General features: G+C 32.4%; 6 protein-coding genes across 9 annotated transcripts; 2 read left to right on the plus strand and 4 right to left on the minus strand.

Moving 5' to 3' along the window:
• Positions 1 to 1,004: 1,004 nt before the first annotated feature.
• LOC107904695 (zinc finger protein SHOOT GRAVITROPISM 5) lies at positions 1,005 to 3,325 on the minus strand. 2 transcript variants are annotated; one of them, XM_016831148.2, is made up of 3 exons: positions 2,811 to 3,325; positions 2,299 to 2,698; positions 1,005 to 1,753 (listed from the first exon to the last, which is right to left on the minus strand). In XM_016831148.2, the coding sequence occupies exons 1-3, from the start codon at positions 2,902 to 2,904 to the stop codon at positions 1,108 to 1,110; spliced, it is 1,140 nt and encodes a 379-aa protein (XP_016686637.1). In that variant the 5' UTR covers positions 2,905 to 3,325; the 3' UTR covers positions 1,005 to 1,107. The 2 variants fall into 2 exon arrangements, with proteins under 2 accessions (XP_016686637.1, XP_016686638.1); XM_016831149.2 differs by having other exon boundaries at positions 1,005 to 1,729; positions 2,811 to 3,314.
• Positions 3,326 to 9,850: 6,525 nt separating this feature from the next.
• On the minus strand, positions 9,851 to 13,143 carry LOC107904694 (monoacylglycerol lipase). The gene is made up of 7 exons (XM_016831146.2): positions 12,442 to 13,143; positions 11,361 to 11,399; positions 11,191 to 11,261; positions 10,892 to 10,956; positions 10,720 to 10,809; positions 10,545 to 10,637; positions 9,851 to 10,451 (listed from the first exon to the last, which is right to left on the minus strand). Exons 1-7 carry the CDS (start codon positions 12,852 to 12,854, stop codon positions 10,050 to 10,052), a joined length of 1,173 nt encoding a protein of 390 aa, XP_016686635.1. The 5' UTR covers positions 12,855 to 13,143; the 3' UTR covers positions 9,851 to 10,049.
• A 1,295-nt stretch (positions 13,144 to 14,438) lies between these two features.
• Positions 14,439 to 16,823, plus strand: LOC107904693 (purple acid phosphatase 17). 3 transcript variants are annotated; one of them, XM_016831143.2, is made up of 7 exons: positions 14,439 to 14,699; positions 15,080 to 15,236; positions 15,316 to 15,423; positions 15,505 to 15,632; positions 16,032 to 16,160; positions 16,264 to 16,331; positions 16,424 to 16,823. In XM_016831143.2, exons 1-7 carry the CDS (start codon positions 14,523 to 14,525, stop codon positions 16,641 to 16,643), a joined length of 987 nt encoding a protein of 328 aa, XP_016686632.1. In that variant the 5' UTR covers positions 14,439 to 14,522; the 3' UTR covers positions 16,644 to 16,823. The 3 variants fall into 3 exon arrangements, with proteins under 3 accessions (XP_016686632.1, XP_016686633.1, XP_016686634.1); XM_016831144.2 differs by having other exon boundaries at positions 14,441 to 14,699; positions 16,041 to 16,160; XM_016831145.2 differs by having other exon boundaries at positions 14,497 to 14,699; positions 15,160 to 15,236.
• Positions 16,824 to 17,944: 1,121 nt separating this feature from the next.
• Positions 17,945 to 20,563, minus strand: LOC107904691 (uncharacterized). Its single transcript, XM_016831142.2, has 4 exons — positions 20,232 to 20,563; positions 20,063 to 20,145; positions 18,420 to 18,475; positions 17,945 to 18,340 (listed from the first exon to the last, which is right to left on the minus strand). Exons 1-4 carry the CDS (start codon positions 20,401 to 20,403, stop codon positions 18,262 to 18,264), a joined length of 390 nt encoding a protein of 129 aa, XP_016686631.1. The 5' UTR covers positions 20,404 to 20,563; the 3' UTR covers positions 17,945 to 18,261.
• A 2,512-nt stretch (positions 20,564 to 23,075) lies between these two features.
• Positions 23,076 to 25,294, plus strand: LOC107904689 (cell division cycle-associated protein 7). Its single transcript, XM_016831140.2, has 7 exons — positions 23,076 to 23,498; positions 23,588 to 23,798; positions 24,172 to 24,242; positions 24,325 to 24,402; positions 24,717 to 24,804; positions 24,887 to 24,942; positions 25,037 to 25,294. The coding sequence occupies exons 1-7, from the start codon at positions 23,234 to 23,236 to the stop codon at positions 25,126 to 25,128; spliced, it is 861 nt and encodes a 286-aa protein (XP_016686629.1). The 5' UTR covers positions 23,076 to 23,233; the 3' UTR covers positions 25,129 to 25,294.
• A 387-nt stretch (positions 25,295 to 25,681) lies between these two features.
• Positions 25,682 to 26,974, minus strand: LOC121223589 (protein COFACTOR ASSEMBLY OF COMPLEX C SUBUNIT B CCB3, chloroplastic). The gene is made up of 3 exons (XM_041105365.1): positions 26,757 to 26,974; positions 26,598 to 26,647; positions 25,682 to 26,345 (listed from the first exon to the last, which is right to left on the minus strand). Exons 1-3 carry the CDS (start codon positions 26,797 to 26,799, stop codon positions 25,830 to 25,832), a joined length of 609 nt encoding a protein of 202 aa, XP_040961299.1. The 5' UTR covers positions 26,800 to 26,974; the 3' UTR covers positions 25,682 to 25,829.
• Positions 26,975 to 27,012: the final 38 nt, after the last annotated feature.

Consider the following 27,012-nt stretch of genomic DNA (forward strand, 5'->3'; position numbering starts at 1 on the left):
GTTAAAATTTAAAAATTAAAGAGACTAATTTTAAATTTACAAAAAGTATAGGGAGTATAGCAGAGACAATAGGAGTGGGGCTTGAAGTGTATAGGCCGTTGGGCAAACACAAAGTTGAAGCTTCCGAATGGAGGAACGAAGATCTGGCCCAACATCCATCCCAACACCATTTTCCAACATAAGGATCTCTTGCTGATAGTGGCTAACGTGTTTTAGCAAAAAGCAATAATAAACTGGAAATTCGGTATCTCCTCTGACTTCATTCATTAGAAGAGAGTTCTAATTAGTTGGTATTCTCCTTGTTTGTTTGGTCATTTTCAGCATTTGATATCCGAGTGCAATCACATAACACATACTACTTAAAATATTTAGGTTTATATCAATATTGATTAAACTATGACTATGAGAGTATGAGTGGAGTCATGAAAAAAACAAATAGATATTTCAGTTTATATCAATATTGACTACTTCAAGACACATGCTTCAAACTATTTGCAATATTTGCCAACCAGAAGAAAGCAGGCAATATTTGTGAGTGGGAGCAGCAACATCATGGAAGAGAAGCACATTTTCCAAGAACATAAAGGCAAAATCAGATTGAAAAAGCTGTAGCTAGCATTAGCCTTGCCGTTTGGTAGAAAAAGAAATGGTTAAAGATAACAGACAACAGGACGCAGGTAGGTTTTCCTTTCAACCATCCAACTGACCACACAAGTCATGAACCAATAGTCTCTGCATAAATGAGAGTTTAACTATTTATGCTGTGACTGACAAGTGTGGCACTGAAAAACATGGCCTTCATTTGCATTTATTTCACAAAAAAGGACCATCAGTCTCAAGATTCCTCTCTCTCTCTCGTGCTTTGTTTTGTATTGTATTGTTATTCATATATTAATGAAAGGCCACCATTTTCTGACTTGTTTAGTTAGGGCTACAAACATCTCTCCAAATATTCCAACCACAAAATCCAACGAAACTGAGTAGGAAAACCTAGAACAAATATATCCAACAAAACCCATTCCTACCTTCCATTTACCCAATTCAATGAACAAATTACATCACACCAAATGCACGATAAACACTCCACTAATCAATGGTGGTTTATGTTTATGTTTTAGTAACCTTTGCTCCAATATCGTTTTCAACTTCACCTTCTGTTATACCTGATGAAATGTAATTCACTACTGGAGACTTGTCTCCGAGAGGTGTTCTGGCTTGGAATTGCTGCTTACAAGCTTGGCAAGTAATTTCAAGCATGGTGGATCTGATTTGCTTTATTGCATGCTCCTTTATATCGTGAGCCTTTTCTAATTCAGCTTGTGCTTGTAACCTAATTCTCTTTGCCTTGCCAAACTCTTGCTCAGCTATTTCCATCTGCCTTTTCGCTTCCCGTCTTGCCTCTTCTGCGTAAGCTTTCTCCGCCATTGCCAACCTTAGCTGTTCACCAGCTTGGGTTGAATATTTTTTAGCCTCAGTGGGACTGGGACTTGATGTGGTTAGGAGTTGAAGTTCCAAATTGTGGTATTGTGCTTTTTGTGGGGAACTAGGGGTATCCATTGTCTTTGCAAACATCAAACTACTTGGCCAAGGAGATGTGCTGAAATTGGTATCACTGGACGGACTGTGGCTCGAAGCTGTTCGTGACAAGCAAGCCGGTTGAAGTGCTTGTGGTTCTTGGCTGACACGGCCCATATGGCAAGCATCTTGATGTTCAATGAAACTCTCAACTCTATCAAACACAAGCAGGAAATGTCTAAACTGCAAGTTATGATTCTATGTAGCATAAACTGGCAAATAAAGAAAGAGAGATCAAACCAAAATCCCTGCAAGTGTATTTAATATATTGTATTTATAAAGAAACAACACTGAAATCTATAAATTAATGTTTCCATTGATTGCGATAGAAATGGTGGAAAGAGCATTTACCGATTAAGGAAAAAAAACAAAAAAGAAGGAACAAACAATATGTGTTAAGATAAACTAAAGGCTAATTAACTGTTTGATAGGATTTGAAACCAGCAACAGCAACACGACCAAGACAAACTGAAACTCATCTTCGGGAAATGTGTTAAACTGCTGCCAATAAACAGCTGTTGGACACTGGCTTAAGGTTTCATAATTCATCAGTCAAAACAAAGTACAAACTTTTTTTTTCTTTTGAAGTAAAAAATATATATTAAAGTGGTCAGCAAAGAGAGATTTCACTATATATGCAATCATCGTTTGGAACAGGTAAAATCTTTTAGCTTGAAAATACAAAAAAAAAAAGCATAAAAAGGAATAGGAAAAGGAAGGAACCTTGAAAAAACTCTGCCGCAATCACAGGAATGGCCTCTGGTGCCACAGGTTTTAAGATGGGCTTTATAATCAGATTGAACAGCATAACCCTTAGAACATTTCTGGCACACCCATTGCTTGTGGTTGCTGTGTTTTCTCCTAAAATGCTTCTTTATCCCAACCAAATCACCTAGAGCATGGCAGGGATCATGGTGCAAGCAGGTAGGCTCCGGGCAAACAAACACCCGCTTCCTCACCACCGGAGTTTCTCTCTTGAGTAGCTTCCATGGAACCTTATGTCGCCGCCTATGCATCTGTAGGTTTTGGTCTCTCTGAAACCCTTGGTTACAGATCTCACAAACGTAACGATCCGACTCCAGCAGTGTTTTGGGGGATAGAGAAACCACTTCTGCATCTGGATCTACATCAACCCCCAAGTACATATTCAAATTACAAGCCAAAAATTAAACAATTAGTATTGCCTATGCTAAGGTAGCTGCATATACATATACGATATGATATTGACCCCATACCTGGCGTTCCAGCCGGTCTTCTTTTCCTCTTATTGTTAGTACTACCATTCTCTAAATATAATGGCTGTGAAGAGCAAGAGTTATCGGGCAACATAGATAAAATAGCTCCTGCACTGCACTGCACAACCTCTCTTTGGGCACGATTAACTATTTTAGTTAATATAGAGCCAAAGAGGGCAAAGCAAAATATTTTTCCTTGGCTAAATGCTTCCTTTCTGGTCTTGCCTATTTCTTCTCACTCTGTAAAGCTGATCAAAAGTTTGTATTTGAAAAGAAATTGAAAAAAGGAAACAAAGAAAAGCTAGTACAGCATGACATGAGATAGAGGAAGGTAGATCAAGTAAAAAAGAAAAGCCCTTTTTTTTTTGTTTCGTTTCTTTGGGTCTGATGATCAGCTTTCTTGTTTCAGCTTTTTTTCTTTTCTCTCTTAAATTCCAACCCTCTTCTTCATCAGGTATAGTGTGTAGCTCCATAAAACCTTGTTTATAAGCCCAATGAAAATGGTTGAAACCTTATGATCCCACAAAGAAACAAATATCTCATTATTCATCTCCCACGTAAGCAGATCACCTGACCTCACTTTTATTAATACTAATAGATAGCTGAATCAAATTATTTTTTTCCTTTTTGAAGTATAAAAGAAATCTATACCCTAATATGAAAGTTGTTCCTCATGGCATGTGAAATTTTGAATTCATTGATAAATAAACAAGTAAGCAACGTAATTTTATTGTTATCAAGGCTAATTCAGTCCTTTACCATCTAATGGGAAAAAGAATAAAACAAAGAAAAGAAAGGAAATATGGAATAAACAGAAAATTTGAGAAATATTTTTAATGTATTTACGATATTAAAATTATATATATTGAATCTCATTATAAGTTCTAATTATATTTGTTCTTTTTGAAAAATAAGAGGATAATGCGTTTTAACGCACTCAAATTTACGTTCTCCTACTAAAATTATATTTCTTTGCATTTTAAAATTTTGTTTTATGTATATATTTATGTAATCGGGTTTTTTTTAATGTGCCTAACGTGTTATAAATTTACAGTTTTTTTACCTACATTTTAGGTATACTAGATTTTCTTGTACCACAACGTAGGTGAATGAAAACATTTTATATTAAATGTATATTTATAAAATCATTTTAATAAATAATTATTAATGAAATGGTAAGAGATTTTTATTTGAATTTCAAATAATATTTTTCAGTTGTTTTATTTGAAATATAATATAAATGATTATTAATGGAGTGGTAAGAGATTTTTAATTTACTTTTGTACTATATTTTATTGAAGAAATTGTAATGAATATGCATCCATTGAAATGACTATATTATCCTTATTCGTAATTAAATTAAATCGGAACTAACCTTTTTTTCCCTCTAAAGTTAAGGATTTGGAGCTGTTAAGACGTCCTCGAGGGTATAGCAGTCATTGGAGTGTTAAGCTTGTATTTGGGTAATTGAAAAGTAAGTTTGATGCTTCAATTTTTAGGACCAATTGTAATTAGAGTGTCACACATGAAAGTTATTTTAAAGTTATTTTAAAGCAATTATAGATGAATAAAATTAATGTTAGATTTTTGAATAGATTTGGTGTATGAGGGCTATTTTAATTTGGTAACAACACTCGAACAGTTATAAAATATGAGTTATATAATTGATGTTAAGAATAAAATAAAAGAATAGAGATAGAGAGTAAAAATTAAAGAAAATAGGAGAATAAAAGAGTGAGCGTAGAAGTAAGTTACAATGCTTCTCCAAAATCTATATTTTTAGATATAAAAAATATAAACGAAATAAAATATTATTTCTAATGACTATTAAAATTTAAAATTTATCAAAACATTCATTTAATAAAATATTCATAACATAACTTCATTTTTTTTCCAATAAGTAAAATTAAATCTTGAATTGGAAGATATTTAGTTAGGAAATTGTTATTTGTTTGTTAAAATCAAAGTACAGCCTGTAAGTATATGATAGGTCATTTCCAACATAAATAAATTATGTCAATTTATCTGCTTTCTTCTTATCCAAATTAAACCTTTCATCTAATTACAAATATATTTATTTATTTTTTATCATTTTCGAATTTCGAATTTAAACAAATAAATTTATATTATTGTATAAATTTCAAAACTCTACATATCATCAAATATGTAATAAATTTTGATTTAATTTAATTTTTATAAATCATTAATATGATTGATAATATAATAATATTATGTTATATACACAAATAATTATATTTAGAATTGAATTAAAATAAAAAAAACTTATGTATATGTAATTAAGATCAAAATTAGTAAATTTATCCTTTAAAATAAGAATTAATGTTGGTGTTGCCCTGAAAATGTGGGACCCATTCCCAAACCACATTTATCTATTTACTTATTTACACCTTCATATATTAGATTCTTTAGTTTTGGATGAAAGCAAAACACAGATGATTGCAAAGGACATTCCCCTGCGGTAAGGCATGTGTTAACAATCCAACTCCCATCCTCCCTTTCATTTTTATTCTTATTATAATAACATTGCTAATTAGATTTCCTGCTTCTATATTCTTTTATGTCTCCTCCGATGCATTTCTATAATTATTCCTAATCTCGATACATTATATAGATTTTGACAAATTCTTATATTTTTATTTCAACTTGTTAGATTCAATAATAAAATATCTACTTAGGCAGCTTTGCTTTTTCCATTCATTTCATCAACCACAACATCCGACAGGATGAACAAATTAATGAATATATATTATTATAAGAAATAAAAATGGTCCTAATTAAGGAAAAAAAGTGAAATTTTACATTAAATAAAAAAATTACGGTCTTGGACTAGCTACCCTTATATTTATTTATATACTACTGTAGAAAGCTGCCTTAAGCAGTACTAAAAATATAGTATAAGAAGATGTTGGATTTGTATACAAAATTAGGTACGTTCTAAATATTATGAATGACATATAGGAATAGCTTTGGTATAATTTAAGGTTGTTTCTCTCACAACACATCACATTTTTTATCGATTTGTATTTTTTTTATATAATGCCTACAATTATTCATAATTTTTTCTCAACTTTTAAATAATTAAGAAGATAAATACACCTCAACGTACTTAAATTCACGTCTTCTTAATGTCAACCAAACCAAACCAAACCAAATATTACTTTTAATTGCTTTTCTAATATCCCTTACAAAAATGACCCATTATATGTATATATATCACTCTTTCATCCCATTCACAAATCAATTAATATATCGTTAATTTCAAGTTTGTTAGTCAGGACATAATTGGATTTACCCATCATCACAAAATTGTCAATATTCATTTCCATGCAAGAAATTTCTTCCAACTAAGATAATCATAAAACAAAGCAAAATTGGATGCTTTTGGTATTCTCCATGTCCCTAAAATTAAGATGAATTGTATGAATTTAAATCATTTTCATATGTAGTGCATTGAATATAATAAGTAATAGATGACATGACTTTCAGCTCTTAATGGAGAAAAGCCAAATTAAGGCCATAAGGACAAACATAAAATTCCAGCCAAAAGTTTGTCACTTCCCAGCAAATTGCACTTAATAAGATTCTTGTTTGGATTATCTGTTTCTTCTTCTTGTGCTTGGAATTTGTTTTCCCGAAATGTAATGAAATGGTAATAAAGACTTGAAGACGAGAAAAAAGAAAAAAGAAAAAAATGTCATGGCAATAGCAATAGCAATGGGTAACTTTACTTAAAGTACAATTATAGATGATCAGACAAGGAGCGTGGATATGTTCTTTTTTTCTTCTGTTGGCTCACTTTATCATTTTTGGTTGTAATGTATACTCTTTTGTGGGAATCCCCCAACTTTTTAGTCTTCATGTGCCTGCCTATCCTCATTCCTCTTCTTCATACATGCTACTGGATGCATATATTTATTCCATATATATCTCCGTCCTATCTATTAATGTATTTTTTTAGTAAACTAGCTAATTGAGCGATTATTTTGTAATTTTTTATAACCAGGTGACTATTAGTATAGATTATCCTATTTTTTGTAAATATATATTTAATATTTGAACATTATATCAAAAATAATTAAATTCTTTTTTATTTAATTAAAATTTGATACGTGATTAAAATATAAAATATAAAATAAGAGGATCTCATCGGATATCTTCAAAGTGGGTCTGCATGAAGTTGTATTGCTAACGTTGAGCCATAGGGATGCACGTTCCTTCAATCGTTTTTCTATGAATATGATTTTCATATTTCATAAACCGTTTTCTCTTTACCAAATATTCATTTTAATTCCAATAAAAAATTATTACAAGTAAATGAGGGCAAATGTCTTGTATACAAAAGCTAAAAAAGTTAAAAGATTTTGGTTCCAAATTATACATAACTTTGAAAGGCAAGATGACTTTTAGTTTATGAGGAAGAAAATGAGCTTCCAAACTATCTCGTTTAAATTAAAAAAAAAAAAAACTTCAACACGTTATCACGGCCCTCTCAATTAATCGACACTTTGAACCATAAAAAAAACCTTAGACCCATGCAAATGATAACAACGAATATATTTGTGAGGGATTGAATGTAGGGGGAGAGAAAAAAGAAGTTATAAGTGGTAACATGTCATACAATTGACAGGCAACATATTATTATTAATTATCCTAAAATTTAAGAGAGAAACAAAGAGAAATTAAAAGTTAAAGAATCATAAGAAAATTGGGCAAAATGAAGTGATGGCATAAGAAACAAAGCATGTGAAAGTGGGGAGACTTATCTTTTAAATCCAAAAAGAGAAGTTTGGGTGGACAAGTCCAAAAGTCAAAGAATCAAAATCCAAAACAATTAATGTGTTTTATAAAATTAGAGGCCCCAATGCGCAATCAATAACATTGTAGCCTTCATTTCACGTAAGCCAACAAATACAAGATGTTATTACAAACCTATCTTATAACCAAACTGGCCCTCCCTGTCTCTCATTTTTATTTTACCAAACCGATTGAATTTTAAATTAAGATGGGTGGCTATGCTAAATTTTCGGATTTCAGACAATATACATATATACGTTGGATTATGATATCGATAATGTCCTTGGATTTGGAATCCATATAAGCAATAGGATAATGTTTTTATTGTGGACGCTTGCATTTGGTTTGTAATAGATTCTTCGCAATTATACTTGTCTGTCTCCGCTTTGGTGTACATTAATACTCCAAAATGTATATATCTAAATAACACTACTTGTAGTCGACAGATGCAAATTTTATATTTTATCTCTAATTTTTTTGTTAAAATTTTATCTGTTTTGTTAATATATATGGTTATTCTGTCAATAATGTTTGCTTTTAATTGTAGAAATAGATGATATTTTAATAAAAAATATCAATTTGCTTCTTCTTCTTTTAAAGTATATACTGGAGCGAGCTCAGTAATTAATCTTTCGCATTTTGTAGGCACAATAATATATAAAGACTAATTTAGTTATTCTTTAAATAAAAAATAAATAATTTAATTTAATTTATAATACAATGGTCTCTGTAAAAAGTTACGTTAACAAATAAAAATGGGCTTTAGATTGTGAGAAATCTTATGCCATCCCTTTTAAGGGGAATTATTTTTGAATGATCAAACGCCCATCTTGCCTTGCCTTGCCTTGCCTTGCTCTAATTATCATAGCAAATTATTTTCGTCTTTTTTTTTCTTTTTTTCTTTTGAAGGAAACATATATTGAGATGTGTTTTTCAACAAATCCAGATCCAATAAAATGTTATGTTAAACATACATAATAAAATCAATTTCTTCATCTAACAGTCTTAAATTTTGAGCACCAACGAAAATAGATGTTTGTTTCACTTAAAATAATTTTTGGAAAATAATTTATTTTTTTAGAAAAGTTAATATTTTTTTATATTTGGATAAATCTGCGTAAAATATTTTCTGTTGTTTGGTATATTTTCTAAAAGTTATTTTCAATGAAACAAATATAAATTTGAGATTTATGATAAGTAGTGAATTGATTACAAAATGTTGTTAAGGTGAAATTATAGTAAATAAAGAATATTCATGATGTTAATGACTAAATTGTAAATTTTGTGAAATTTATAATGGAAACAAGAGAAGTGATATGTATGAAAATTTGTTATTATAATGAATTATTTTATTAAAGTGCTTATATGGTGAAAAAAAATTACATAGCAATAGGGACTAAATTGAAAAATGTACAGAATTTTAAGTGTGAAGCAATTTAATATGTGAATAAGAAAATTATGATAAAAATTTAATGAATGTATTATGAGATGATAAAATATGTATAAAGTATTGTAAAAGTAAAATTGTGGAAAAATATGGAATTTTTATGACGACAAGGACTAAATTGTTAAACTTGAAAAAATATGTGGATGAATATAATAGAAGTGAAATAAGATGTTGAGATAAATTATGTGATTAAATTATAACAAGAAAGAATATTGATTTAATGTGATTAATTAGTGAATAATGGATTTTTATGACAAAAAAGAACTAAATTGAAAAGTTATGAAAGTTTATAAGAAGATATTTGATAAGTGAAGAATGTATTAGAGAATGTAACATCCCGGTGCTTTGACCCAATATTCAGATTGAGTAAGAGGGTGTTACAATAAATAGTGCCTTATTAGGTTGAAAAATGTGTTACATAAAAAAATTGGTAAGACATTTTAAAGGAATAAGGAGTAAATTTACATTGATTATCTTATTTTACATAAAATAATGAAAAAGGTTGAAAATATTTTCCGTGAAGCCTAAAAGTTTAATAATTTGTTTTTCTCAATAGAAGAAAACATAATATATTTTTAGATTTTGTTTTTACCTCTTGAATTAAAAGAAATTGTAAAATATTTTTGTTAGACTACAATAATATATTAAAAAAAAGATGTTTAAGTGAGATATTGTTTTGCAGCTTTTTAAGAGTAGTTTAAAAATGTAAGTTTAAATAAAATCGATACCAAAGAATACTCCCATTTCTATCTAACAATGATGCAAATGAGACTTCATCTTCTAAAAAAGGGAAAACTGTAGCTGCAGAGCGGACATGAATCCTCAAGTTTTAACATAAAATCCTGTCATTAGAGATCATAGTATCATTTTACAACGGAAACGAAACTCTGCTGATGCCTAACATCCTTTACCACCAAGAGAACTTATTCCTTTCCACGGTACTTGAACCTCTCTTCCCAACCTACCTTCTTCTTCTGTTATACCCTACAATTTAACCACTCGATTATGCCGTCCGTTACAGCTTCTCGCTCCAGTTCAAACAGGAGATCATGTAACAGCCCTTGGAATAATCTGATCGTTTTGTCGGTTGAGGCAGCTTCTTTATACAGTTTTTCAGAAGCTTGAGGATCTGTTACGGTATCATCGGTACCATGAAGAACGAAGAAAGGAACAGTGAATTTCCTCAGGTTTTGCTGCAAGTAGGATGTAATTCTAAGAAGCTCACAACCAGTTCTTACACGGAGGGGTCCCGTGTACACCAATGGATCGGAATATTTCTCCACCAGTGCCTGCGGGTCCCTAGAAACTGGCCTGCCCTTTTTATTCGCAACCGTGATTTGGTATCTTGGCACTAGAAATGAGATGACCGGTGCAAGTGCCTGCCACAGGCATAAGATACGAAGAATGTGAATGCTAGTGCCTGATGATCACTCTTATACCAAGTTCTTCATAATTTCAAAGGAAATTCTTACCATAACAATTGGATGAGTCGGCTGGATGGCTACCGCTGGTGAAGTCATTATAATGCCTGCTACTTGTGCTTCAACCTTGGGATCAAGCACGGCCTAAAATGAATGCAAAAACAAGTGAAAGTTCAGCTCAAACACGATCAATATCAATATATGATTCTATTTGTAAGAACCTTACTTTAAGGACAATAGCGCCACCCGTTGAATGACCAAAGCAAAAGCATGGAAGGCCGGGATTCTCGGCTAAAACCTTATCAAGGAATATTTTCTGTAACAAGTTGGGAAGATGGATTAATTTCAACCGATATTTACTTCCAAATGCATTTCTGTAGCTGAACCTTAAAACATACCAAATCAACAACAGCATCATCAAGAGAATGAACATATGCATGTATCCCATCAGTTCCACCATGTCCTACAGAATTCAAGGAGCAAATAAACTTAAAAATGATAACAGCAGTAAAGGTGATCACGCATTATAAACTGGGAACATCTCATAATATTAGGGACGAGGAAGTGGGCTGAAAAAAACTTTAAGGACCAAAGTGGGAAAAGCGGTATACTTGAGGGGCTAAAGTGTGCATTAAGCAGACGTGCTTTCTGGTCAAGTAGAATGTGATTTTATAGTAGTCTGTTCATGAAAACTTACCAACCCAATCCATTCCATAGACCTTGAATCCATTTGCATTAAGCCGCTTTGCAAAGGAAGTGTATCTGCCACTGTTGTTGAAAAAGTAAACGTTTACTATAACCCATATAAAAGGCTACGGGGTGGATTGAATATAATCAATAAAATGGCCTTAGATACAAATAACAAACCTGTGTTCATTGAGGCCATGCAACAGAACAACTAGTCCCCTGGAAAGACGTACAAATAACATCACTATTCAACGATGGAAAGAAACAGTGAATAACAGAGGATATTCTTATTTCAGGTTGATAAAAATTTGATGCTTGTTACATTCTAGTAAAATTTCTTCTCATTTTAATTTGGTTATTTCCGTTTACATTGGCGTCATTTGTAGAATATCAGGCGTTTAACAAGAACATTATTTGGTTGGATGAGTTTTTCCAGTAGGAAGATGTGCCAAATGATGAGTTCCTCGGTATGAGTTAAGGCACTGCCATTACCATAACATTTGAGAGACTATGGCAGAAGAGCATTGGAATTATTCTCCCAACAATTCACAGCATGCAGCCAGGTAGGGGACCAAAAACACAAGATTGCCTTTTACTTGGGTTGGGTACTACAAACCTTGGGGCCGGATAAGGCCATTTCTTTTTATCAATACCACTATACATAGTTCGAATATGCCATCTAAATATTCAGTTTCATTGGAAACTCAGCCGTGCCACTTTTTTCATAATTTACCTCTTTAATTCAAATTCGTGATTTAATTTAAAAAAATCATGCAATTTTGTTTGGACATATAAGCTGATATCCGACATATTTAGGAATCTAATGCCAGCTCTTGCAAAATATTTGCTTATCTAGATTGGAATAATTAACATTTTCTAGGGGGGGAGGGAATAGAAGGAAACATAGAAATTAACGTAGGCTAAGAAGGAAAGAAAACCCATTTTCCCGAGCTAAGAAATTGAATTATCTGCTAACAATCTCTAGGAGCCCACAACTCTACTTTGATTAAGGAGAATTCATCATTGGCATATTCAAAATGTCCTTAGAGACGAAAACAAATTCACAGATGGTTTAACTAAGTTCCTGATGGAAGACCTGGTTTAGGGCTAGTTTAATTTTTTGTTTTTGGTTTTGTCCTTATTGTTTAAAAAAAAAACGAAGTACTGCTAATTATGATTAATAAGTCGCATTTATTTACTAATGAAAATAAAATGATGATGACAATAGAAAAATCTTGAACAAATTGAATCCAAGACTGACCTGACTTGGACGGAAATCGGAGTCCAAGACTGAGTGAATAACGTGTCACCTCTAGCAGTAGAAAACAGACAAAACTCCCTCACCGTGTCATCATCATCATCCTGGAACACCCTCCGAATCGCTTGGGACCGCCTCACCGCGGCGGCCACCTCATGGTCTACAGCCATGGTGGCGTTTCTCCAAGGCAACAACGCCCAGGGCACCCTAATTACGGTGGAAGCCGACCCTTTTCTCCCGCTCTCCTGCTTCTCATCCTTTCCGACGTTATCCCCAGAATTAGCTTTCCCCCGGAATGGCACTAGGAGAAACAAGACGACGGCGTTTAGTAGCAGCAAGAGGCTCCTCAAAGCACGTAAAGAGAAGAGGGCGTTGATGCGGCCACTAGCACCAGACGTCAAGGGCTCCACCGCCATCCTTTGAGCTGTGAAAGAGAGCAGCAGCGGGTTGATTCGAGCTTAAGGGAATGCAACGGTTTGTTTGGTTCTTATGGAATTGCCAATGGTTAAGAAATGGAAAATTTTAAATTTAGGGTGTGTGAGAAATATAATCGCTGTAGTTGATGAACAGCTCATTAACCAAATCAAAATACGTAAACAGGAATGAAAGCAAGAAAATCGTTAACACACTCTGTGTTTAGAATTTTTACTATTATTCGTTGCCTCTCTTATATACGGCTGGCTGTCTGTGTGTTGGATTTGGAACATTATTAAGCACGCCCTCTTCCATCCATTTTTTTATTACACCAACATAAAATAAAAATTCAATTCTACTTCTTTTTGTTGTTTTGACAACAAAACCCCCCCGTTTCAATTTGGGGTTATCTACTACAAATTAATTTTAAAAAAATATATACATTTTCGACTTTTTCTTAAAAAAAGACGCGCTCATTTCGACATGATTTTTCTTTTAATTTGCATATATTGAATATGAAATTAAATTGAGGGGAAAAGAATCTGAAAAAGAAAAACTGGGTTCACCTGTTGACGTGGATGGGGACATGGTAGAAGAAACAAAAAAGAGCTTAGACCAAGGTTCGGAGAGCATGTGTCGAAAGAAAATGGAGGCACGTGGCAGTTTTGCGGCGAACAGACAGAAGAGTAAGAGCGTGGGGGTAGTGACAAGTGGGCGCTAAGAGATCTTTGGTGTAAGCAGGTGGTGACACGTGTTAACGGTGGCATCAAGAAATGTTATTTTGTCTTGGCGTAGTTAAAAAAGTAGAAAGAGGCTAGGATCCCATTCCCCAAGGGAATTAATCTTTGAGTAACCATATTAATTTTTTTTCACCACAATAATCAGCGGACAAAAACAAAAGGTTTCAACCTTATTAAGCCCAATTGTCGCAACCCAAAACTCAAAGTCACCTCATTATAATTATGTTGGCACTCCAGATCAATTGAATTGCTTCTAAACACAAAAAAACATTTTTAGAGATAAGTTTAAATTTTATGATATTGCCAAAAACACTTTTAGTCCATTTTTGAGTCTGAAAGTATTTTTTTCTTTTAAAAGTGTTTATTTAGTAATATTTTTATCTAAAAATATTTTTTAAAAATAATACTAAATTGACTACTATTTGGTTAGTATGCAAGTATAATATTGAATATGATTTCATTAGGCTTTTGTTTTATAGTATGTATTACGTGTTGAAGTTGAAGCATCTAATTGTGCTGTTAGTCATTGATCACTCCTCAAAATGAAAAATTAAAATGAATTCGCATCCTATAAAATATTAAAATTTTGATCAAAATACGGCTAATAAAATTCCAAAATAATGGGAAAACTCATCCCATGTGCTGAGACATAGGTTGTTTTATCCAGCGCTAAATAAACAAGTTGAAAGTAGTGGTTTAATAATAGGATAGGAGGTGGCGAGTGTAGAAGCGAATATTCTAAGGGCAGGAAGAGTTTATCCTCTATGTTCCACTGGAAGATTCGAATATCCCATGCACTGCACTGCACTGCACTGCTCTCTTTCCTTTTTTTTACAAACCCAAGACCAATTAGAAAAACGTAGGCGGCCGCACACCTCTCCTCCATCTCTATATTTATTTCACCTTCCATATACCAACACCAAAGCAAAAATGGGTTGCGATAGGTGGGTTATGTTGGTCATCCCCATCATTTATGCCTTAAGTAATGTATCGGGTGAGCTTAAGAGATTTGAGCAACCCAGCAAAGGCGATGGTTCCCTTAGCTTTTTGGTCATTGGAGATTGGGGTAGGCGAGGCGCTTTTAACCAATCTCAAGTTGCTTCTCAGGTTCATTTTTCACATACTCTTAACTTCATATTCAACCACATTGCCACACAATCATATATTTAACCTTTCACAATACTTGTTTCTTTAGTTTTTCTCAAATATCCAACTTTTATCATACGGATCCATGAATTTGCAATCTTGCAACATTCAGGCTTTACTTGGCTTCAAAATAGGAAATTGTAAAATGAAAAAATATAAAAATAAAACATTTTCTTAGCTTGGAATTATTATCATACTTAACCTTTTACACGTTAAATTTATTGCTTTAGTCTCTTAAAATTTATAATATGTTAAATTAATATTCTAAAAGATAATAAAATTTTTGATGTGTCCAAAAAATTTTATAACTTAATCTCAAAGCTCGCCACTCCTCTTTATAGATGGGAAAGATGGGAGAGAAGTTGGATATTGATTTCGTAGTTTCAACGGGAGATAATTTTTATGACAATGGATTGCGCAGCGTACACGATCTGGCATTTGAAGAGTCTTTCACCAATATTTACACAGCAAACAGCCTCCAAAAACAGTGGTACAGCGGTAAGTAATTTCTCATTAACTCCTAATTTTCATTTTTTTTGGTTGGGTTTCTAACATTATTTTTATTTGGGAAATGCAGTGTTGGGGAACCATGATTACAGGGGTGATGCTGAGGCACAATTGAGCCCTCTTCTTACCAAAATTGACACCAGATGGCTTTGTCTTAGATCCTTCATTGTCAATGCTGGTAATTCAGCAACCTCCTTTTTTTTTCTTTTTCTTTTTATTTAACTCCAAATAATCAAAATCAATAAATAATAATGGGCAGAATTAGCTGAGATCATCTTTGTGGACACTACACCTTTCGTGAAGAGCTATTTTCAAGACCCAGAAGATCACATTTACGACTGGCGCGGTATAAATCCTCGCAAACACTACATTGCAAATCTGTTGAAGGTAGACATTAATTAAGCGCTTATTATTGGTAAAAGTATGTATTACATTTTACCCCTTTATTTAAAAATGAATAAATTAATCATTGTACATTAAATCAAGAGTAAACCGATCCTTTTGTTAAAAATTTCATCCATTTTTACAGTTAAAACCTGGTTCTTGGACACATTGCACAACATGCATCACTATATTGTTATTTCGTTAGTCACATTAATTTTTAAAAGTACAAATGAATGAAATTTTTAATAAAAAAAATTAATTTACTCTTTAATCTAATATATAGAGAATAAAGGATAAAATGATGTTTGACTAAGAGCACTTTTTACTCTTATTATTTGGTGTGTTTGAATTTGAAGCAATGCAAAGCATTAATTAATAGCTTGACTATACGTATTGGTGTAGGATGTGGAGTGTGCATTAAGAGAATCAAATGCAAAATGGAAGATTGTTGTTGGTCACCATGCGATTAAAAGCGTTGGGCATCATGGTGACACTAGGGAACTTGCTACACACCTCCTTCCTATTCTCAAGGTCAATTTCTTTATAACTTCATATGTACAATGTCGATTTTGTAGGCTAAATTCTAGTTGGTCCATCTAACATAAACTTGGTATTTTCCACCGTAAAAGTACAGGCTAATAATGTTGATTTTTACATGAATGGTCATGATCACTGCCTAGAACATATCAGTGACACAGAGAGGTAAGAAACAATGGCTAATTTCAACTATCAATTCTAGCATTTATTATATGAAGATGATTACGATGATTAAAAGCTTTACATGGTGCATGCAGCCCTATACAGTTTTTAACCAGTGGGGCAGGGTCTAAGGCATGGAGGGGAGATGTGAAACAACTAAACAGAGAAGGACTAAAGTTCTTCTATGATGGTCAAGGTTTTATGTCAGTGCAGTTGACCCAATCTAATGCAGAGATTGCGTTTTATGACGTTGATGGCAAGATTTTGCATAGATGGAATGCATTCAAACAATTTGGTGATCATTCATCAATATAGCATGTAGGCTTTAGTTTTAACTACAAAGTGTATATAATGTTCTTCTTCAACATACGGCTTGGAATTGGGAGCTCTATGTTAAACTTAATTTGAAGAATTGGTTCCTTACCACCATTGCAATGCAAGCTAATTTTTGTAATCAGAAACCGTTATGTTGAAAACCCATTATTCATTTTTGAATTTAGTTTTCCTTTTTTTTCCCTTATAAATTTTGTAATGCTAACGTCTCCATAATAAGATCTTCGATTCCAGCTACAACAAGATGACATTGTCCCCAGCTGATATGAACTTTGATCTAATCAATGTTTGTACATAGTAGTTAATTCCGTATAACACCCGTCTATATGTTCTGTTCCCATAATAAACTCAAACTCCAAACCATACTTGCCATTTCACCTAGTACGATCGAAATAACCAATGAATTTGAATATGCCTAAAAATTATGTATTATTTTAATTAAATTCGAGCTTATTCGATTACATCCTATTTAAATAACTATTTTTATAAAAAATTATTTAATTAAACTCAACTATAATATATATAAATATTAATAAAAATATTGATATTTTTTTTAATTAGTAAAACAAATTACTAATTGAATTATTTTGATCAGTGAAAGCAGATAAACTGTTATCATACAAGTTAGAATTACATCAAAGGCCTACAAAAGTGCAGGATAAAGTACTTGGATTATCCCTATATTATAGACATTGTATCAAATCAGTCTATCTATTATTAAATGGATCAATTTAATCTCTATACTATTAAAAAGAATTAAATAAATCTAAACTGTAATAATGTTAACATTTACTGCATTAAAATTATATTATTTTTTTTCAATTGCAGTTAAATTCAAAACAACAAAAAATCATTTATAAACCATAAAAAATTTAAAATTATTAACTCTATTAAACAGTAAATGAAAAATGTTAAACTCTATTCCAATTCAACCTTATTTAATTCTTTTTAATAATTCAGGAACTAAATTGGTCTATTTAATAATAAAGGGCCCAATTTAATACAGTCCCTATAATAGAGGGAGCTCCCAACCACTTTCACCCAAAAGTGCAGGATTAATAGTGTCTATTTACACTTCGCAACCTTAAAAAATTGTTATTAGACTGTTACTTAAAAAGAAAAAAAAAACCCTCATCCAACTGTTAATGTTTAGGTGTTGTATACAATGATATAAACATTATATAAAAGTAGGTAATATCGAATTAATCTCACTTGGCTCGTGACGTCAAATCATTTTATTATTCTATTGTACTATATATAAACTTATATAAAAGTAGGTAATATCGAATTAATTCACATGCCAAAAGACATGGTAAATGAAATTCATGAGCAGTTTCCAGGAAATAATTATAAAGATCAGCCTCAATATGACCACGACTAACAACAAAATATGTTTCTTGTACTAAAGTGATAAAAAAAAAAAAAACCCTCCATTGAAGCCTAGAGATGCAGGAGAGTTTAAGCTATAAAGGAAACATGACATCATACAAATACCGCAAATATGCTTTTTATAAAATAACAGTCTCAAGTCTAGAGGGGGTACTACATACATGAGTTTTCTTTAGCAGCAGCTCATCCCAATATGTTCGAGTTAACAACACTACTCGTCCTTGTATCTCTTCTCTATTTCCTCCAAGCTCTGAATTTCCTTGTTATACTTGCAAATGCGTTGGATGCACCTGCACAAATATCCTTACCAAATTCAAACTAAAAACATCTTTGTTAAAGTCAAGGCTGTGTCAAAATGCTAGCACACACCAATAAAGCAGGCATGCGGTTACGCAAAGAATCACGTTTCTTTGAGATTTGTAGAACTGCAAAGCACCCCACACTGAAACTATTAACTCTCAACATAAAAATTCAAGAGATATTTCAGAAAACAACAGGAGGATTGTGTTTGATCTTCATATGTTAATCAATCAGGTCTAACCAGCTTTATAAGACGTAACTGAGTGCTTAATTAATTGATTGGTCATAAAAAAAAAAGTCTTAAGTAAGCCAATTATTAGATGTGGTAAAGCCTTGAAACAGGAATGATTGGGAAAAGGCAGGGCAACCCCTAAGCTTTATCCTAGCTCAAAATGCTTTCCGAAATGTGGAACACACTATTATTATCCCTATCTTTAACTTATTGATGCAACACTATGCCCCAACCCTGGGAATTTAAAGCAGAGACGCAAAAACCAGCCAAAAATTGGATCAAGAAAGGTAACAGAGTGATGATATAAAAACTAAATATGACTTAGGTCCCATGAACATCCACAGCAGAATCTTCGAGTTGAGAAACACTATTATTCAACTCTTATTAATACAGGTACCAACATGAGATCTAAGAAAATGACAAAGAAGTTTCCATTGGTTAATCCATTGCCTCTCCAATGCAGGTATTTGACATGGTAAAAGTCTATCCTTTTCTTTTGCTTGATATTTTTGAGCTAGTCAAGTTGGCTAAAAGAAACTCCAAAGCAGGGAGTAGATATCTGGATATCTTTTACTTTATATAAATATATTTTCTGATTGATTTTCCCATTGATCAGAATACAAGACCTCTTTATTTATATTTTCCTCGATCAATTACATTTCTAACTAGTATTATCTCTAAATTGTTATTTTTCTGTCAAAAAGAATATAGTACTTTTACTCAAATAAGTTTGAACAAATATATAAGCCCCGTATGAAGTGGAAGCAATTTGCTCATTTTAATTAATCTTTGGTCAAAGTGCAAATCGTTGTGTGCTATTCTTAAGGAGCTTCTTCTATTTTCAGCATTTATTGTTGTCTAAGGCTACTGGGGTAACCAGAATGCAGTTATTGTTTGGGTTAATTCCATTTTTCAAAGACCAAAAGGATTAAGGTAAATGAAGAATCAACCCAAGTGCGAATGTTTCACTTCAATTCTTAATAACCAAATAAAAAAAAATTTTAAAAATATTCAAAACATCTTCTGGCAACATCAAATAAATTAAACCAATATGCAGGAACAGCTATGGAATCACAACATAATTTTCTACATAGTACCAAAAAAAAAAAAAGAACTCAAGGCTTTTCATCCCACGAAAGTGCTAACAACTTTTCCTCTGTGATACTAAACAAAATCCTTAATAGCTTTCTGTAATTCTAGAATCAAAGTTGAGGCAATTATCAATTATAATAAAAGAACAAAACAATTAGCCAACAACCAATATTGGCGATGATAAGAAAGATTTCAGCAAGAAACATGTAGAAGTTCAAACAATTTCAAATCCTTGAACATGCAAACCAAAATAAATAACGATAATCTAAAAGATGAAGCTAAAACATTAACAATTATATCTCAAATAGGTAAACAAATGAATCAATGTCCAAAAGCGCAGTAATATTTCAAAATCAGATACCGAAATTTGAAATTATGTAACACTTACAGATTTCTCGTAACGATCTCTCTCAGCAGCGGTGCAGATCTCAGAGGTACACATCAAGCGGTGCTCGTTCTTCCAGTAAATATCTGCAAGCAAAATGAAAAGGTTAAAATCATTGCACTAATACTGCAAAGACAAAGGAAATCAAAAGAGAGGGAAAAGGCGAGAAAACCTAAGAGCTGGAATCCGGCAAAGGGAACAATGAAGAGGGCAGGTTGCAGAATGAGAGAGATGAGAGAGACCAAACGGTTCTTCAAGAGCTTGGGAGAGGGAAGCGTCAAGAGGAGAGCCAGTGCTGCCTCAGCTGCGACCATGTACGTTAGAATCATCCACTGCAACGCCATTGTCAATCTTTCTTCGAGGTCTTTTTTTCTTTTTTTCTGTTGAGGATTTTTTTTTAACGGTGAGTTGCTAATTTGGGGCTGATATATTTTACTTTTCTCGTTTCCGCGCGTGGGTTGAATGGATGGGCTTTGATATTTCTAGATCGTTCTCTTTCACCCCGTTGTAGGCTGCTGCATTTTGAATTTTTACAATTGAATCAATATTATAACGTTTTCTTCTGTTTTTGTTTTTTCAAAGTGTATAAAAATTACTATTATTTCATATTTTAAAAAAACAAATAACGTCAAATTGTTTAATTTTCTTTAAAAATAATAAATGAAAAATGCATGACAACATATTGTGAAATTTTTTTATTCCACCATAAAATAATTATCTTTAAAGTATATTTTTTCAACAAAAAAAACATAACATATTTATTATATGGAAGGGATCTACTTTTCGTAACTATTTATATAATTAATGTTTTAACGATTCAACCATTCAATTTATCAATATAATTATATTTGTCATATATGTAAAATTTTAAATCGGTTCGATATCCCTATCATATCAATCTAAAATATGTATATTCCACGGTTAAAACTTTTTATATAAAACAAATAGTTAGAAATTTTAAATTTGACATACATGAAAAAACTCATAAAATATAATAATTAAATTGTTAAAATATTAATCATAGAAGTGTGTCCTCCTTATTGTATATTTATTTGAATCTTTATTCTATTTCCAAATAATAATACACATGAATTGATTATTGTTTCGGTAAAATGTTTAAAATAAAAATTATTTTAATTTTAGTTTTAATTTCAAATGATGCGTTCTTGCAATTGGGCACCCAATTTGTTGTTATTTATTTATTTGATATTGAAACAAGCATGCACAATGTCTAAAATAGTAAATTAAAATATAAATAAAGAGGTAAAGCTAAACACGGATCAATTTAATTTTAAGTTTTGATCAACATGTACATATGCAAATTAAATTTTAAATGATATATTTAAAAGAGTTATTTTGTGTATTCATTCTATCCCTTCAACAAAAAGATATTTTCTCGACTCCTAAATTAATTTAACCAATCTTAGGGTCTGTTCTTCTGTGCTTAAAAAAAGTACTTTTGACTCCAAAAATACTTTTAGAAGAAAAGTTGTGCAGAACAAGTTGCTTTTTGTTGAAAATTTTCACCCCTCCAATAATAACATAATACTTTCCTTGGTACTTAATTACAAATGTGTTAAAATCATTAATTAAAAATAAAAAAAATTAAAATACTAATTACAAATATTTAATGGTTATATTTAAATATTTAAAATATAGTTTATATATTCTAATTAAATTTTATAAATAATTAATATTTATTGCTTAAAAATATTTAAAATTTATATTTTATATATTAAAATATTAATAACAAGTTATAATAATTTTATTATATTCTTATTAAAATATAATAATATTAACTAATTTAAATATTATTTAAATGCATATTTGTTACTTGATAATAACATGTCTAAAATGGACATTTTATTTCTCAAAAGTACTTTTTGACAGCAATGCTAAACACTCAAATTTTAAACCAAACTTTTCAAAAGCACTTCTCCACAGCACTTTTCAAAAGAACTTTTCAAAAGCATTGTCAAACTAACCCTTAAACTATTATCATCAATTTATAAATTAAAAGGCAAAATGAGTACTTATTACTTAATAAGATTTACTCCATAATCAACTTTTATTTTTTAATAATATAAATTATTAATTCCCCGCGTAAGTGGGCATTAACTCTAGTATATATATAAATATCATGTGTTTTTAGTAGCCTTTCTAATCAAGTTAAGTTGAGTCTCAATATTGAAAAGTTTGAGTTTTATCAAATATCTATTTTTAAGTTTGAATTTAACTCAAGACATAATTAAATTATTCGAATTCGATTAAGTTCATAAGCATTCAGGCTCAAGTTCGTTTTGATACTTAAGCATTGGTGTAATAACATATATTGAGGTTTAATAATATAAAGATTTTAAATATATATTAAAAATGAAAAACTTGATAAGGCTCATAAGCATTTCGAGTCAAATATTATTAAACTAATATTCAATTTAACCAATAATTTCAGCTTAGCTTGATAATTACTAATTGAGGAGCATCAACCTCTCATTTACATCCCCGTCCTTAAAATATAATGAATAAAAGAAACAGCATTTTTTTTTATAGTAAGTTGAGTGTTAGTATGAATGAAAATAATTGGGTAAATTACATTGCAGGCCACCTTAAAATAGCATCATTTTTATTTTTGTCATTTTAATTTTTTTGTTAATTTAGTCATTCTAATTAATATAATTTTTCGAATTGACCACTGCTATTAAAAATCCTGTTAATCCACTAATGAATTGCTGATGTGGAATATTAACCAATTGAATGATGACATGTGACACTCTATTTATTTTTACTTTTGACTAAAGCTCATTCAATTGACTTATGTGTCACATCAACAATCCAGTAGTGGATTAAAAAACTTTTAATAACAATGACCAATTTGAACAATTATCTTAATTAGAGTGATTAAATTGACAAAATAAAATTTAAAGTAACCAAAATAGAAATGACATTATTATAAAGTGACCCGCGGTGTAGTTTACCCAAAATAATTACTTGTAATAAAAAAATCCGGGTACTATATGGTTTGAACTTTTGAATGTTAAAATACCCCGCTCGAAACATGACCGTTGAAGGTCACGATCTTTGTTTAAGCTTATTGATCAGTGATTTGGAGAAATCCTTTTCATCAGTTGCAGCCACTCTTACTTTCATTGAAGGAATTGAGATTTTTGAAATCAAATGGGAAAGCTTAGAGCCAAATCCGACTATGAAAGTCTGAGGAATGCTCGCATCGTAGAGAACCAGGCTCGATTAGCCTCTCTGGGAGTGCACAAAACCATCTCCGACCTAAGGTCCATCGTTTCCTCTGCAAAACCTAAGGTCCGAAAATGGCAGAAGAAGGAATACGTTATCACGCCTGTGCGCCGCTCCACTCGTTTCAAGGGAACCCCTCTTTCTTCATCTCTCGCCAGCAATTCTTTGCGTAGATCTAACCGGCTCAGGGGTAATAAAGAAAATCCATTGATATTTTTCAAGTTAACGAGTGAATTCTCTTTAAAAAAAAAAGTACTATGAGTTCCATTTTTTGCATAGGAAAAGCGATTGATTTTGAAGAACGGGAAGAAGGGAGTGATTCTTATTCAAGCGAAGGGAAAGAAAAAAGGCCTGCAAATGCTCCATTGGTGATGATTGATGATGCGAGTCTTCAATTGTCACCTGAGGATTCTTCTCGGCGCTGCAATCGAAAGGAGGGGAGGGGAAGTGTTTACAATTCTATTTGTGGAATTTGCTGCCATTTCTGCAGGTTTATTTCTCTGATACGATTTTCTATTAGCCTATGAGATAGGATTGAGAGAATATATTGAGCATGTTTAAATAGCGAAGTAAGAAATAGGAAGACTTGGTGTCCATTAATAGCTATTTTTATTGGATGGTCAAAACTAAATACTCCATAAAAAACACATAAACAACTTAGGCTTAGAGCCAGTTTAACATTGTTTCTAAGAAGCACTTTTGGTACAAAAAGCATTTTTTGAGAAAAGCTAAAATTTTCTGCTTTTGAAAAGCATATAATCTTTTGAGGCATGTTGCTAGACTTTGGTGTGAGTGTAGGATACCGTCACGGATTAAACTTGTATTTTATTACTTTAGATCCTAAACATATGAATCATATGCAGGCAAAAGACATTATGTGCTGAGAAAGACTGCAAGCGATGTGGTAATCTCGATGTTAATCAGCCGTGCATAGGTCAGTTTCTCATAGAGACACTTGTATGTAGAGTTTATATTAAACTAGAATACCGTTTTCACAAAATTTATATTCCATGCAGGAAAGACGGATTGTTCAGTTTGTCACTCTAGCAATGGTGTTCTGTGTCGGGCTTGTCTCAAGATTAGGTATGGTGAAGGTAAGATCAATATAATAAATGCCAAAAGAATGGGTTATCCTAGGACTAGGACTAAGGCGGGTTATAATCTTAAAACTGAGCAATGATTCTTGCTAGATTTTGTTGTTTGTGATGTGCAACATACTTGTGCTGAACATGTACCTATATCTAACACTCACCTCCAAGTCTAGTTAACAAAGCTTGACAAAATAAAGCTCAAGGTCGGTCATAAAAAAAGGTGGAAATGATGGTTTTTGGTAATTTGGTCTTAGAAAAGAAAACACCATAGCAAGCAATAGAAGAAAGTTGACAGGGTAGTGTTATGTTGTTATCAGAACTGGAAGAGGTACGAGAAAATAAGGAATGGATGTGCCCGCACTGCATAGAAGAAAAAGGGATCAATCCTTATTGGATATGTAATAGGTATGCGACTTCATCATTATCTTACTCCTAGTGAGAATTTTATATGCAGTTCACTAAATCGTTTTTTTGCAATTCTCCATAGTTCATTGTGTTTGAAGAATCGAAAGATGACTCCAACGGGAATAGCAATCTACAGAGGTATTGTCTTGAACTGATTCCTGTCTTTCCCAACTGGCTAAACTTGAAAAATACTGACTATTACTGTTATTTGTTTTCGTGATCGAATTCAAAGCACGGGAGTTGGGATACAAATCGGTTGCGCATCTGCTGATGGATGAGCTTCAGCGTAAAAATCCTTCAAGATTGATGATATGCTGCAAGTGATTACACTCAATTTTCAAGGTTCTTTCCATGCGGCAGTTGACGATGTGTACCAGAATGACTTTAGACATTCTTGTTAGGGAATCACTGTACTTGATGCTAACTCTTTGTATCGACCAACTGCTTTAAATCAAATTTATGAGATGTAGCAAGTCCTCCGTTAGCTGAAGCGCTCGTAAAGGGTTAAGATCTTGCCCATCGTTTTTCAATGGCTGAATATGTAATTTACTACTGATTTTACTCAAATGCACTTTTTTCATGGCTAGCTTTTTAATACGATTTAAAAATGTGATTTTACCCCAGTTTTAAAGTTGATTGGATAAAAATTAATTGCTAATATTATTGGCTAATTATGATATTTCAATCAAATGAACTCTAAAACCCTAATTACATACTCAAAAATTAATACCATTATTTTTGGGTACCAAAAAATAAAACATCCATTTTACATCATCAAGTTTTCAATATACTGAAATATGAATTGAAGAATGTTGACCCAACTAACCGGTGTTGAAGCCTAAAAATCATTTCAATCATGTTTAGGTTCTTGGTCAAGTAAAACCAAGATTTTTCTTATTATATAGAATGCCGGAATTTGGAAGCTGAAAATCCATTTATCTTTACAGAAGAAATCGTATGTAATGGAAGAAGAAGAATAATACAAAACATCCATTTTGTTAGAATTATCATTGTTTCAATGCATACTAGCTAACCTGTTGCGAGATAAGAACCAGAAGCCCTTGCGGCCCGACCAGGATCTCGTTAAGGAAACTAACCAACCCGAACCACACAACGGGAGTTACATCCACTCCTCCAAGAGGAGGTATCACCTTTCGGGTTGCAGTAAGAAAGGGTTCAGTGGGAGCATAAGCAATGACATATGGGAATTTCTCCACCGGAAGCTTGGGGTACCAAGACATGACTATTCTCAGAATAAATAGAAAGGCAAATGCTGAGAAAAATGGCCCTAAGATACCAATTGCCAGTTTAGCAGTGGCAGGGTCCAAATCGGCCAGTAACAATGTCCTACTTAGATCCGAGGTAACAACATCAGGGGGCATGTTGAGCTTAATGCTTGTTTCGATTCCAGCAATATGCGGTGGCTCCCTTAAACTAGATGGCAAGAGTTGAAAGTTAGAATTTGAAACAGCTAGGCAGCAATACGAGAGTCGATGGCCTCCTAGATATGAAAATTTCCTGCTATGATACTTGAATCTTTCCTGTGAAAGATAAAATGAAGTTTAAGCCCCAAATGGTAAACACTTAGATGACTAGTATGTGTTTATATTCCTTCTAAACCATATTCATTCCTCACCCTCTAAAGCAGTAGTAGATGAAATTGGCTTCCCCCCCCCGCCCCCCCCCAAAAAAAAAAAAACTAAAGACTGTTCATCCCCAAACAATTGGAATAACATTACAGCAACGCATGCTTAAAATATGAAAAGATGTAGCACTGAAGGATAAGTACTTACAGAGATAGCAAAATTGTTGGTCTTCAACAACAGAGGTTGCCAGCCTGATCCTGAGAAAAAACAGAAATTGTTGGTGGTTGTTCGGTGATAATCAATTCCCAGGAAAGGTTGAGGAAGAAATGAGATGAAACGCAAAAGAAGAAGAAAAGAAATGGGTACCTTTAATGAGAACGTTGCGTAGAAGGTGAGAGGACGTCGCCATTGGTGAGAGCTGAGAATAGCGTAAGACCGAGAGCGAGTGTTATAAGTGGAGGGGCTGGGGGGACGTTATCCTTTACTAGTAGTGAGGATGGATGGGGTCGGCTTGTTAACTAGGCTTATTTTATGTACTCTTTTGGGCCCATTACAGACTGACCCTGGCCCTATAACATAAGATTCGTTTCCCCTTGGCCCTGGCCTTAGCATGATTGGGATT

This window comes from Gossypium hirsutum, chromosome D11 (assembly GCF_007990345.1).
Source record: "Gossypium hirsutum isolate 1008001.06 chromosome D11, Gossypium_hirsutum_v2.1, whole genome shotgun sequence".
Lineage (NCBI taxonomy): Eukaryota > Viridiplantae > Streptophyta > Magnoliopsida > Malvales > Malvaceae > Gossypium > Gossypium hirsutum.

Bases quoted from the DNA above. Each gene is read 5' to 3' on its own strand.
- LOC107904695 (XM_016831148.2), bottom strand. From the start codon at position 2,904: ATGTTGCCCGATAACTCTTGCTCTTCACAGCCATTATATTTAGAGAAT. The intron at 2,699-2,810 runs GTATGGGGTCAA...GGGTTGATGTAG, and splicing joins AAGACCGGCTGGAACGCCAG to ATCCAGATGCAGAAGTGGTT. The intron at 1,754-2,298 runs GTTCCTTCCTTT...CTTGCAGTTTAG, and splicing joins TGCGGCAGAGTTTTTTCAAG to ACATTTCCTGCTTGTGTTTG.
- LOC107904694 (XM_016831146.2), bottom strand. From the start codon at position 12,854: ATGGCGGTGGAGCCCTTGACGTCTGGTGCTAGTGGCCGCATCAACGCC. The intron at 11,262-11,360 runs GTTTGTTATTTG...TTTCAACAACAG, and splicing joins CATGGCCTCAATGAACACAG to TGGCAGATACACTTCCTTTG. The intron at 10,452-10,544 runs GTAAGAATTTCC...TGCCTGTGGCAG, and splicing joins CGACTCATCCAATTGTTATG to GCACTTGCACCGGTCATCTC.
- LOC107904693 (XM_016831143.2), top strand. From the start codon at position 14,523: ATGGGTTGCGATAGGTGGGTTATGTTGGTCATCCCCATCATTTATGCC. The intron at 14,700-15,079 runs GTTCATTTTTCA...TCCTCTTTATAG, and splicing joins AATCTCAAGTTGCTTCTCAG to ATGGGAAAGATGGGAGAGAA. The intron at 15,237-15,315 runs GTAAGTAATTTC...TGGGAAATGCAG, and splicing joins CCAAAAACAGTGGTACAGCG to TGTTGGGGAACCATGATTAC.
- LOC107904691 (XM_016831142.2), bottom strand. From the start codon at position 20,403: ATGGCGTTGCAGTGGATGATTCTAACGTACATGGTCGCAGCTGAGGCA. The intron at 20,146-20,231 runs GTTTTCTCGCCT...TTTTGCTTGCAG, and splicing joins TGCCGGATTCCAGCTCTTAG to ATATTTACTGGAAGAACGAG. The intron at 18,341-18,419 runs GTGTGTGCTAGC...ATATTTGTGCAG, and splicing joins ACCGCATGCCTGCTTTATTG to GTGCATCCAACGCATTTGCA.
- LOC107904689 (XM_016831140.2), top strand. From the start codon at position 23,234: ATGGGAAAGCTTAGAGCCAAATCCGACTATGAAAGTCTGAGGAATGCT. The intron at 24,243-24,324 runs GTCAGTTTCTCA...TATTCCATGCAG, and splicing joins TGTTAATCAGCCGTGCATAG to GAAAGACGGATTGTTCAGTT. The intron at 24,403-24,716 runs GTAAGATCAATA...TGTTGTTATCAG, and splicing joins CAAGATTAGGTATGGTGAAG to AACTGGAAGAGGTACGAGAA.
- LOC121223589 (XM_041105365.1), bottom strand. From the start codon at position 26,799: ATGGCGACGTCCTCTCACCTTCTACGCAACGTTCTCATTAAAG. The intron at 26,648-26,756 runs GTACCCATTTCT...GTTTTTTCTCAG, and splicing joins ACGCAACGTTCTCATTAAAG to GATCAGGCTGGCAACCTCTG. The intron at 26,346-26,597 runs GTAAGTACTTAT...TATCTTTCACAG, and splicing joins CCAACAATTTTGCTATCTCT to GAAAGATTCAAGTATCATAG.